This window comes from Condylura cristata, unplaced genomic scaffold (genome assembly GCF_000260355.1).
Source record: "Condylura cristata isolate star-nosed mole 26May11 unplaced genomic scaffold, ConCri1.0 scaffold00033, whole genome shotgun sequence".
NCBI lineage: Eukaryota > Metazoa > Chordata > Mammalia > Eulipotyphla > Talpidae > Condylura > Condylura cristata.
The window spans coordinates 443,344-456,198 of record NW_004567134.1 but is presented as its reverse complement, the minus strand read 5'-3'; the positions used below and the strand labels follow the sequence as shown (position 1 = coordinate 456,198).

At 35.8% G+C, this 12,855-nt stretch overlaps 1 protein-coding gene across 8 annotated transcripts in view; it reads left to right on the top strand.

Annotated features, from left to right (window-relative positions):
- Nucleotides 1-12,855, top strand: part of RBMS3 (RNA binding motif, single stranded interacting protein 3) — a 900,805-nt gene that overhangs the window by 688,252 nt on the left and 199,698 nt on the right. For all 8 annotated transcript variants that reach the window (XM_012732119.1, XM_004692264.2, XM_012732120.1 and 5 more), the window contains one exon: nucleotides 3,365-3,444. In XM_012732119.1, the coding sequence (XP_012587573.1) occupies nucleotides 3,365-3,444 (80 nt within the window). The remainder of the gene's footprint in view (nucleotides 1-3,364; nucleotides 3,445-12,855) is intronic.

Below are 12,855 nucleotides of genomic sequence, written 5' to 3'. Positions count from 1 at the left end.
ATGAGCTTTTCATTTTGTAGCTTTCCTGGAATAACAAATTCCATAAAGCAACATCTGTAGTAATTAAGGGCTTACATTTTCTTCTCCCATTCATGTCTCCACTAGAAGAGAAGGTTATTTTCCCTGAGAGACAAAGATAGTGGATCCTATGAGAAGAGAAATAGAGCAAAATTAGGATTCTTTTGTTCCTAGAAATGGGTGTTTCCTATTTCAAATAAATAGATAAATTAGTAGAAAGACTTTTTATAAGATATTGTACTGAAAGACAACTTGAAAAAATTAGCTGCTCCTAAATATTCGAAATAGAGAAAGAGTTCACTTGTTCTAATCCAAATAGTTTCCACTTTTGAGGAAGCTGTGATTAAGGGGTGAACAAGATGCTATTTTTGGTTTATTTTTTTATTTATCAAAATTTAAAGTTATCACATCTGTCATTTTCTTTTCATTTTGACAATATTGATTCAGTCTTCAGATGTCCTTAATATTACTTACACCAATCCACTGGGTTATCTGAGAAATGAATATTAACCTAACAATGTCACATCAATTTCCTATACATTTTTTTGTCATAGCAGAAGCAGCTGCATGATTTTATGGTACCTAGTGAAAGATAAAAACGTAAGAACTCTTTATAGAAATTTTTGGAAGCTTAATCCTTCCCTTATAGCACTCACACAAGCTATCACAGCATTGTCTTCAAATAGGAAAAGAAAAAGAAATTCCTAGAAGAAAACACAAGAAAAGGATTGCTTGACTTTGATCTTGGCAATGATTTTATATATATATATAAAGCTACAAAATAGAAAGCAAGTGAATGGGACTACATTGAACAAAATGCTCCTATCCAGCAAAAGAACAATCAACAAAATGAAAGGATAACCTAAGGAATGATATATCTACATCATATATCTGATAAGGTGATGGGGGTGGAGGTGGATAGGGAGAAAGTGGGGTCAGGGAATTGGTTAAGGAGTCAAAAAACTTAGACTTCTAGTTAGCAGGTAAAGTATTAGGTGTGTCACCTATAACATATGAACCACACCACACTGCAGTAGGGGCTACATAAAAGTGGTTAAGAGAGTTAACCCCTTGTGGTGCAAGGGGTTAAAACACAGCACTATGAAGCTATCCACAGCCACTGCAACATGAGTTTGATTCCCAATCAAAGAAGTGACCCACGTGGCATGACAGACCTCTCCTGACTTGTCTGATGAGCCCTTCAGCAATGTATTTTAGTCGATCTGCCTGTTCAGCTTCCCACCCTGTCTCTGGAAAATCCTCTCAACCCCTGCACCTCTGGCCTATACCCCAGTTCTTGTATGAATAAATAAATAAATATTTATAAAAAGAGAGGTAGAGAGAAAGGGGTTAAGCCCTCATCCCTCTTGTTCTCATCACCAGGAAAGAGGGGGAGCATTCTTTTTATTTTTGCATTCATATGAGACAGTGGATGTTCACTAACCATATCATTGTGCTCTTTTCACACTATGTGAAGCTCAACACATTATGTTATACATCTCAAACTTACAGTGCTCTATGTCAACTATTCCTCAAAAAATTGGGGAAGGAGTAAGGCAATACACCTGAACACCTTATTTAAGACACGAATTTCAAGATGATAATGACAGAGCTTTAAGCCAAAGTGGGTCCAATGGTCTGTGGTAACACACAGGTTTTATAATGTGAGGTCCATTCTATTTGGCAGGTAGAGATATTCTTCGAATTCCTTAATCTGGTGATTCAGATACCCTTGCCTGTACCACCCAACTTATTTTCAAGAGTTTCTCTGAAAATTTTACTCCAGTCTGCTCCTTTGACTCATTAATAACTTTCACCTGCCCAGCCAAGCCACCAGCCCTAATCACTCTCCCCAAGGCCTTTCTAGCTTTTCTCAGCATCAACCTGGCTTTGGAACTCTTCTAGCTGTAATGTATATAAAATTGATTTGGTATTAGTGTCCATGTTTATTCCTGTCTTTTTTTTTTTTCCTCTACATGTTTTATGGCCATATAAAATTATCTTGAAAACACACATCAAACTTAAATCTAGGAAATGTTTATAGCTTGCAAAGGGGTTCCGTTCCAAAAAGCTCATATTAACACAACACACTAAATAAAATTATGATTTGTCTTTTAGGAAAATCTAGAGTTTCCATACACATTCTTTCATGAGTATGTATTTTTTGCCTCTGTTGTATACAGTGGAGGACTTACTTTCCTTTTTCTTTTTAAGATTTTATTATGCATACAGAACTGCGGTGCAGGCCAGAGGAGCAGGGGTGGTGAGAGGATTCACCAGATACAGAGTGGGGTGCAGAACAAGCAGAATGACACTGCTGAGGGGAATAGTGGGTGGGCCTGGAGAGGTTTGCAGTGCCATAGGGGTCACCTCCAATTAGCACTGAAGCGGCTACGGCTAGCTTGCAGTGCTGCATGCTTTAACCCGTTGTACCACCAGGGAGGGCCTGGACTTAATTTCTTTTAATTAGATTCAACCTTTTCATTTTATCTTCTCTAATTTTCCCAAGGTCAGATACATTTATTATCTATAAATTATTTCCATCACTACTAGAGTTAATTTATGACCCCTGGCAATGTTGACATTCTGAAGGTATGTCTCAAAATATTCGTTTACTAGTTTATATGTAATCTATTTGATACAAGAAACCCAGATTAGGAATATTAAAATAGAGTATGAAAGAAAAAGGATTGTCCAGAATTTAAAACTGAGAGACTTTAGTAACTAAGGTATGAGTATTTATATTCTCCTCTCATTGGGAACCCCAACTAACTCTTTTTTTTTTTTTTTTGTATACATCAGCCAGTGAATTTTCCTTCAAATTGTCATGATGTAATTGATGAAGACATTTTAATGTGCCTTGAGGAATCCCTCAGCAGCAGCACTTAGTAGTCACAGTACAGACGTTGGTGTCAGACAGTTCTCAGCGAAGAGCTGACTTTGCTACTTATTGGCAAAGCGGTTCTTGTCTTTACAACTTGGCTCCCTGCCTTGTTCTGAAGAGCAATAGCAACAACGACATTTCAGGTTTGCAATTTCAGGCATTCCACACATATTTAGTAAGCATTTGCAACTGCAAACATTGAGGTAGGGATTCAAGAAGATAATCCATAAGTATCACCATTGTGAGGACAGCAGCCACAGAAACACATTTCCATAGAGTGGTAAGCCACAATGTTGTGTTGGTGGCTCATGGTGATCTCATCAGCAGATGACAATTCTGGTGAAATTCTCAAATCAAGTTTTTCCTGGCTTTGCTATTTTTCCTTTACATTGTGTTTATTTTTTCCTAGGTAATACCTAAGGTAATGAAACTATATAATCTTCTGTGTATATCTTTTCCCAGAATGGAGTCTACTGAAAAATGTGAAGTGGTCATACAACATTTTAATGGAAAATACCTGAAAACACCACCAGGTATCCCAGGTACGACATGCTATAAGTAGTAATTAACTGTTGTTCAGGCTTCTTGCTAGTTATAGTGTGAGTGCATGGGAAGACTTCGGTTGGTTAGTGGGAAGAAAAAGGGTTGCTTTTATGAATGTGCATTTTTAATACTAAGCAACTCATCTGTCTCAAAACTAACAAAAGTTGCTTTGTGATTCTTCGTTGGACTTTCTTTAAAATATCTGCTATTAGTTCTCTGAAAGAAATTAGAAGAAATGTATAGCAAAGCGTAGTTAAAAATATAGTTGAAATGAAGGATGTTTATGATGCCTATTAATATTGATACTAATAGTGATGTCTGATTTATAAAATATATAAATGGTGATGTTCAAAGTTGATGCCAGTTCCCAAACATTTCCTAAAATGCAGGACAAGAAAAGCACAGAAAGTAAGAGCAAGCATTGAGAAACTTATAGCATTTTGGCATTATCATAAAATCTGAGTGCATAATTTCATATTTTAGAAAAATGTTATTAATGAATTTTTAAAAATAACTACTCATTAGAGATAGTCTGAGAAAGATGAATCCAGCCTATCTCAGGGCATTTCAGATTTTCCAATGCAGTAAATTAAGTGTTAAAACTAACTATAATAAGCAGGTAAAGAAATATTAAAAACTGCTACTTTATTTGCTGTAATCTTTTGATATATTTTTACTCTTGATTTTGGGAAATTATCTGGGAAAAATATTACTTCAGTTTTATGACATCTTTTCATTTTATATTTTCATTTTAAAGCTATATTTCTATAGTTTTTGCTGTGTAATAAATCTACTTAAAAATTATGGTTAGAGAGTTCAGAGATTGAGCATATTAGTTCCTTAAGCTATATTGAATAGAAGAGGATGTCTGAACAGAAAGATTTTTGTGGGGAATCAGGGTCTTATGATTTAGGGAGTTGTGGGGAATCAGGGTCTTTATGCTTTGGAGAGGTTGGTATTAGGATAGGAGAAAAGCCCTTCAGACTTGGATAATATGGAAAAATTTAAGTACCATCACTGGTTAATCGAGTCAGCAGTGAACTCTATGCTTGATCTGGTTGGCTTCCATGTGTTATGTTCCCTGGAAAACTAACTGCATTATAATCCAATTGGAGACATATGGTGTTGTTAAGAAAAGAGTTAGCAGTTTTCATCTCAGCATGTAAGCTGTCCTTGCATTTTAGAAGAAATATTTTTTTTCCCTTTTAGCTTTTAAGACATTTAAAGACACTCTGTTCAGACCATTATGGAATACAGGTGTTGTATTGTTAGAGGATTTCTCCACTGACTTATCCCTTAGTATCCAACAGATGCCTGCCTATAAAGAACACTGACAAACCAAGCATGAGTTATAGGATGCTATTAAAAATTGAAGAATAAGAAAATTTTGTAGAAGTTATTGTTGATTCTAGTTTTAATGCAGCTTTTCCTTTCAAACCTTTCTTCTGCTTTGAAAAAAAAAATTTTAAATTCTTCTTGACCTAACTGATTTGAAACTGTTTTATTTGATATATAAACCATAAGACAAACAATTGACTAATGCAATTTAATGATAAAGACAAAGGGCATCACTACAAATCCCAACTGTCTGGGCATCCTTTCTGAAAAGGCAGACAATCTAAATATCTAAATATCATAGCTACACCCAATGGAGGTATTGTGAATAGCACAAACTTGGAGATGAGTTTCTCACTCACTTTTATCTCTTGGGAAAACAAGAGGGAAAATCATTGTGCTCACTTCTAACACTCTTAGAGATGTAACTCTAGCTTTTGAGATCTTTCACTCTTCTTAATAGAATTAAATACATATATTATTCATTATCAGAATCTGCATTTGCTTAGTTCATTTCTTTGAAAGTCAAATAGACTAGTATAAAGACATCAAATGCTAACTGAAAATAGTGACAATTTGGTATTTAAATCTGAAGTGGAGTTAAAGATGTGAGCATTTTGGAAGCTACCATAGTGAAATGTCCTCTTCTGAATACATTTACTGGATCGTAACAGCAATAATCAAATGTGAGTGTATGCTATTTACCTTTATTTGTCTTCATGCAACTTCTTGTGGATAATCAAAAGTTTTGAAAAAGTCCTATCTAAATCCAATTTTCTATCCATCCTGAACTTTCTGAATAGAATCTCACTATCTTCCCTGATATCATTGCAAGGAAGTGTTTTAGTGTATATTTTTAAAAGGAGTCACCTATTTCCTCAATTTTTAAAATACGACTTTAGCATTAGAAAGACCATCTTTCCTTTCATGTATACTAATTTAAAACAAGTGACCTGGCAACCTATGTCTCTAGTAGAATTGTAAAAATCTCAGCAATCCACATGATTAAGACATGGGTTCACTCAGTTAAGGAGTTTGACATTATACAGAACTTCATGTTGATATCTCTAAGCCAGTGTTTTAAGGGTGTATAATGAGTGACCCACAATGATGCAAAAGTGAACTGAGGTCTTCAGGACCTACGAAAGCTGTTGAAGAGTTTAAATAGTCAGTTGGTGAATGCTCTCTTACTAGAGGCCTGCTTTTATTATTCATTCATTCATTCATTCATTCATTCATCCATTCATTCGTTCATTCATTCATCATTCTAATGCTCATGCCAGGGCACATTTGTTTGTTTGTTTTTAATATTTATTTTCTTCATTGTTGTTACTTTGGGGCTGGATTTGGTTTCCCCCACAGGTGTAGACCCTGTATTTTTACCACCTGCACTCAAGATCCACTTCCACATTCCCCTTTCTGGAGACCTGCTTTTAACTTTCAGCAAGTGGAGAACGATTGATACTATATTGTCTCTACTAACTTCCCCATTAAAGTAAGATGTGAAACTGGGCAAATGTAGTTGACATTTTGGTTCCTGTCATTTTTTATCTTACCCCACCCCCCCCATTAAAGGAAATGCAGAAATGATTATTTTCCTGAAATGATCACTTCATTTTCAAATCCCCTTTGAAATCTTGTCAAACCCAAGCTTTAACTTAACAAGTTTTGTTCTTACTTTTGAATTCTAGAATCATCACTGTTCAGAATATTCACAGGAACTTCTAACACTGACCACATTTATGTTGTTGTCTCCATTTTGATTATAATCACTCTAGGAATAATTGCTCATTAAATCTGACTCATGTTGGTATTTCATTTTGATTCCACAGAGATTATGTGAGTGGGAAGAAAACTGTAGATATTTTCTCTTAGAGCTCTCTCCTCTTGGGCTCCTCCTAGTTGCCCCTAAAAGACCTAATTTTAAGGGACATATTGTGATTGTTAATGGCTGCAGTGTCATAGAAATAGCTCTCTTCACTTTGAATTATAATATCATCCTCAGATTTTGGTTACCTGGTTCAATGAAGCTATATAGACATACCAAAAATAAGATCAGTTGAAGTGTGCTTTACATGGTATAGGAAATTAACAAAAATCAGACAGCTGTGTTGCTATTAGCAGAAGGAAGGAAACGCCAAAGAGTGTTAAACAGCGTCAATCATTGTAGCCATCCACAGAAAGAGATCATCAGTAGTTTCCCCTTCCCCTAGAGGGAAAAGAAAACAGTGTTCCATAAATGTTGCATGTCCTACATATTGATCTTGATGTTTTCTGTACAAAATGAAGGATCATTAGTTGCTTGCCTGCCTAACCCCAGACATTTCTTTGTCCCATAATGAATTGTGTGGCAGTGCTGTACAGCCCCAAAGAGCTGCATTTCCCAACCTCAGGCAAAAGCAAAGGATAAGTTTCCAGATACTTCAGGGATCTTTAGGGCATGAGCTTGAAAGGCTCACTTTCAAAGAGCCCCTGGAGCAGAGTGTGCACCATGTGGAAAAGTCTTCCACGTGTCAGAACATGTATTGATGAACAGAACAGGCAGGCTAGTTTGTAGAAAAATAAATCACAGTTTGCTCTCAAAGGAGACTTTGCCTGTAAGCACATGTTCCTATGTGTGGAACAGTAATTCCAGAAAAAAAATGGAATAACCCACTTTGAATGAGATTTTCTTACTCTTTAGGTAATATTTTCTAATCCCAACTGTATGTCAAGAAATAAGGAAGGATTGAGAGTGTTCACCATATTTGGGGATCTTTTTAATTGGAATAAATCTTTGTAATTGAGATTGACAGAAATTTGGATAAAAATTGAAGGAGAAATCTTATTTTCTAGTAAACTAAACTGTGCCTTCTTGATGATTTTATATATGATGTTACCATAGTATGTGATATAAATAAGAACTGTATAATTGTGGACATGTGTGTTATATGTGTGTGCATGTACATAATGTGGATATGTATGTGTATATATATATAGCTCATGGTAGCATATGAGGAAATATTTAAAGGCTGATCATTGTTTTAAGAAAACTAAGGAAGAATATGATTTAAAATTAATACTTCTATGTTAAAAGCACCACTGTAGTTTAATAAAAATTGTATTCAAAGATGCTTAATTATGAATATTTGAGTAATAGATTTATAAGTTTTTATTAGTGGAAAATATTTCAGCCAGTGTTTCCATGGTGGTATCAGTCTTAAATCCACAAACTCACTTATCGTTGATTAAGAGACAACACACAGTAAAATATCATGGTGTATAGTGTAGGTACAATACATCTTTATGGCTCTACTCAGGTGAAGCATTACCTAACTCGGAGTTTTTCATCTTTTTGACACTAAAGCTTCATGTATATAATAAATTTCACAAATACTACATTCTCCCCAGTGGGGATCAGTTTGATTTATTTTTAATAAGATTTTCTTAATATGTATGAATTCTTTTGCAAAACCACTCATCTTTAATGTTGGTGATGCCTCCCACACTATTTTTGCTAAAGAGTTGCTTTATGATAAAACAATGTTAGAATATTACTTGTCAACTTTACAACTTCATGGTCAAAAGAATCTTTACAATCTGTATGAATTCTATGCCTGTGGACTTGGTCAGTCATTTCTCAAACTTCAGGTTGAAAAGGTAAACACATTATAAAGGTAAATATGAGGCAATAGCTGTTTAGATAGTAGATGGGAAAAGAGAGCAGAGATGATAATATTTCAAAATCTGAACACTGAGAAATCAAATAGAGAAGGTGCAAGGAATCATCTTCAAGAGCTTAGGGATGGTTGAGTGAATTTTGTACCCCAAGCCTTATCCTACCTGTTGCCTGTGACTGCAGCTCAGGTGAGACTGGCAGCCTCTGTAACACCTTGGGATCATCCCATCTCAAGCATCCACTGAGATGCTCCATTTTTCTGCCTTACAGAAAAGACTACATATGCATATGCATATGCATATGCATATGTATATACATTATACATATACATATTCATATACATATACATATACATATACATATACATATACATATACATATACATATACATATACATATACATATACTCACATAACGTACATCAGCTTTCTGCAAATTTTGGCTGAGTTTTCACTCTGGGGGAATAATGGACATGGGCATCAGTGAATGAGCCTCTCACCTTTGCAGGGACAATAGTGACTCACATTCTATAAGGTTACTTAAGGGATGGCCCACAGCGATAGTAAGTTCTATGAAGCTTCTTTTATTGGCTTTTCTTTTCGCCTGTCTTTCTTTTCCATGTCATGTTATCTGCTAGTTGGCATCAGTTCCCAATTAAATTACACTGTCATAGGCTCTGATTTTAGGGAGCTCAAATTAAGGTGTCTATTCCAGGAACTGTGATGGTGAACTACTTTTTGATTATTAACTTCTGACCACAGAGGAAGACGAACTCAGCTAAAGTGGTGAAGTGAATTTCATGGGCTGAATTTATTACATTTTAAGATTTTTTTCATAGCTGACCTCATGACCACACATTATTGATGATAAAGAGGAGTGTTGGTAGTAGTCGACACAGGCAGCCAGGATTTAAGTTTAGCAAGAGAAGTATGAAGAAGATAAGGATGAAGAGTCGCCAGAGACATGGCAGATCTGTAACTAACTCAGGAGATATAAAAGCAGATGGTAATGACTGCAACAAAATGAGGATAGCCTGAGAGCCCTATGGGTGCTTTGATGGTGGGAGCCATATGGTGACATATATCTAAGGAGGTATGGAAATGTTCCCCTCCATCATAGATGTGCTTAACCATTGTTATCTTTGGAAAAAAAAAAAAAGATAGATGGTTAATGAAAATGAGGCAGGAATGAAGTATTGGAATCAGCCACCATACTGATGAAGTAAAAGTGAGATGCAGACACAGGAAATTACAGTCAAATAGAGCACAATCTGAAAGGGTTTTGTCTCCAGTAAAGGTCGAGTGGTGAATGTTAGGAAGCCCAAAGTGTGAATGCCTGCAGTTGACTGGACATTTACTAGAAATAATGTTTGAGCAACCAGAGTTTTCTGATTACAATGATGGAAGGTTTTCTACAATGCTGTGAGTTTTCTGGCTTAATCTTACACTTTCTTTGAATTTCTCTTGAAGTTCTAGTTTTCATAGGATCAGATTAAGAAATGTAAATAATTGCTAAAGCAATTTTCTGTTTATTTGATTCTGAGTTTCAAAGTTAGGTTTTTTATGTTATGACTTCAAGGACTATGTGCGTAGTGCAATATAAATTCTTAGTAAATTGTATTTGGAGTCAATACACAATTCCATGAATTGAACACTTTTCATACTTCTATTTGCTTTTCATGAACTTCCTGAGGGTATAGGGGCATAAAGAAGCCAGCAAAATCTTGGAGGAAAACATTGAATGATATCTTGAATGTGTTTCTTAATTGACAGAAATTCTCTATAGTGTATTTGTTTATTTAATGTGTAGGAAGGGGGGAGAAAAAATAGGGACATAATGTTTACAAGAAAAAGAAGTAATTTGATTGAGAAAGATTCTACTTACTTTTGGAAAACCCTTAGTTTTCTCAGAATGCTTTTTTATGTTGTTATTCTAGAAATCTGATTGTTATTTTTTACCAAACCCATTCTCAAATGGTGCAATGATAAATTTTGTGTTGTGACATGACAAATGGTCTTGCCCAATATATGTTGAAATAATTTTTAAATCTTCACATTTAGTCTCTAAAGCTAGTTATGTCCTGTTACTATGCTGCACTTTTGTCTCCTTCTCCCTAACCATGACATACAAAAATAGGAATATCTTGAGAAGAAAAGAGTGTTTCTTGCTTTACATTTTTGTCCCTTTTCTCATAATATTGCTTCTCCTTACTAAAGGAAGTACAACATCATTTTATTATTCCTAAAATAAAATACAGTGTTCATCAAATGTAATGTCACTGATGACTGATGTTGTCTTTTGAGTTTGGGGTTCTTAGGTTCACTCTGGGAAAGGTTTCACCAGAGCTCCCCTTTTAGAGGCACATGGCGAGATTCTTCAGGAGAGAGAGACACAGCTATATTTAAAGAGCAAGTTTATTAGAAAGAGATGGGAGAGGGGAAGACACTTGGTTAGGTGCAAGTGGGCAGGAAGAGCTGCCCTGAAAGGGACAGGTTTGCAGGAAAAGAGGCCTGCATGGTTGCAGGCAGGCAGCCTGCTGCTGCCCTGCAGAGGGAGAGTGGGTGGAAAGAAGCACCCGCATAGGCACAGGTGGGCAGTGGGGTGGCTGCGCCGTGCTGGCGAGGAGACTGTCCAGATATAGACAGCTTCTCTTTGGGAGGGGCTCACTTCTTGTGAGCCTAGGTTTGTTGACTTTGAATAGAATCTGAGAGGACAGAGATGCCCTAGTCAGCTTCATCTCCATATCCGTGTCCTTGTCTTCACCTGGGTGCCAGGCATCCTGGCTTTGGTGCCCTGATTTTATGGCTGTGTTAATTGCTTCACCAGCTCCTTCTACCCATCCCATTGTGTGACTCAGCCTTGTGATGCCTCTCCTGCATTCCTTCCTCCAACATCACCAATATACTTTGCTGACCATGTATTTTCTGTTAATATGTATGAACAGCAATGAGAATTTGAAGACACCATGTATCTCTAGAATTTTTAATCATTCATAACTCCACAGAATAGATGAACAAGTTTTCTTTCTTTTTTTTTTTTATGTTGTATTTATTGAGGACATGTTGATTTATAATATAGTATTTGCCTTGGGGGTATAGGTTTAGCTTCTGCAAATGTATGCTATTTTACCATACAATTTTCTATACATCTTCAGAATCTCAAGCATCTTCACTTATGATTATTAAAATAGTAACTCCACTCAGGTCTTCAAAAATTTCTTCATTGAAGATTTCACAGCAAAAGCTTACAAAATAAAATATTAAACCTTAATTATATTTCTTAGACAATGCTGGGCTTTGCTTTCTGTCAGCATTGCTAACAAGCATTTAAACTATTTAGTGTCTGTCTGAATGAGTCCTATTAGCGAGCAAAAAAGGGTTGAGTGGCTTAAGATCAATTAAGACACCAGCCATAGAAACCAAGCTCTAAATAATTAAGTACTTAGTGCATTTCCAAATCTAGAATTTCATTTAATAGGATTGATTTAAGAACACATTCTGACCATTTTTTGGATAAATGGATAGTTCCCTGAATGAACTACTTGCCACTCAACCTCCAGTAGCCATCAGGTAGCCTGCCATACACAAAACTCATTATTTATCTCCTAATTTTTAAAATGAAAAGTCTACAAAATTAAAGAAAAATATTTTAAGAGGAATATGAATAAAGATACTCATTAGACAAGATTTATAACAGGCACTACTTGTTCAGCTTATATTCATTTATCTGATTTCTTACCTCTTTAGGCCTATGCATGATGGATCAAATTAGTTTACTGTTATTTTAGTTACTTTTCAGTACAGGGAGATACATTTTTCATTGGAAATTGGCACATCAGTGGTCTCTTATTAAGATTTCATGTATTTCAAAGTCATTTGTCTTATTAGATTGTGCCTTTTTTTGTTGTTGTTGTTGTTGTTTGCTTGTTTGTTTTTGTTTTTCCCTGAGAAGGAACTTTCATGTATATTTCCCTTCCCTTTTAAAAGAATAGCATATAAACTCTTTGAAAAACCAACATTATGTCATCCTGTTCAGTTTATATTTCCAGCATTTAGCCCAGTGCCAGGCTTAGACTGGTGCTAATACTCATTTGTTAAATATGTAAATAACTACTGTGGGAGGCAGAATTATGCCTCCCTACCCCCCAGAATCTCTAAATTTAATCCCAACAGCTTGCATATATGTTAGATTACCTGGCAGAATGAATTAGGTTTAGTTGGTGTTTTTGCTAATAAATTTACTTAAAAGTTGGGAACGTATTCTGAGTTGTGTGGGTGGGTCCAGTATAATCACAAGGGTTCTTAAAAGTAGGAGAGGGTGGCCCTCCCTGGTGGTGCAGTGGGTTAAAGCACAGCACTGAGAATCTAAAGCCACTTCAGCATGAGTTCGATTCCCGCCTGCCCCAGAGGTGACCACA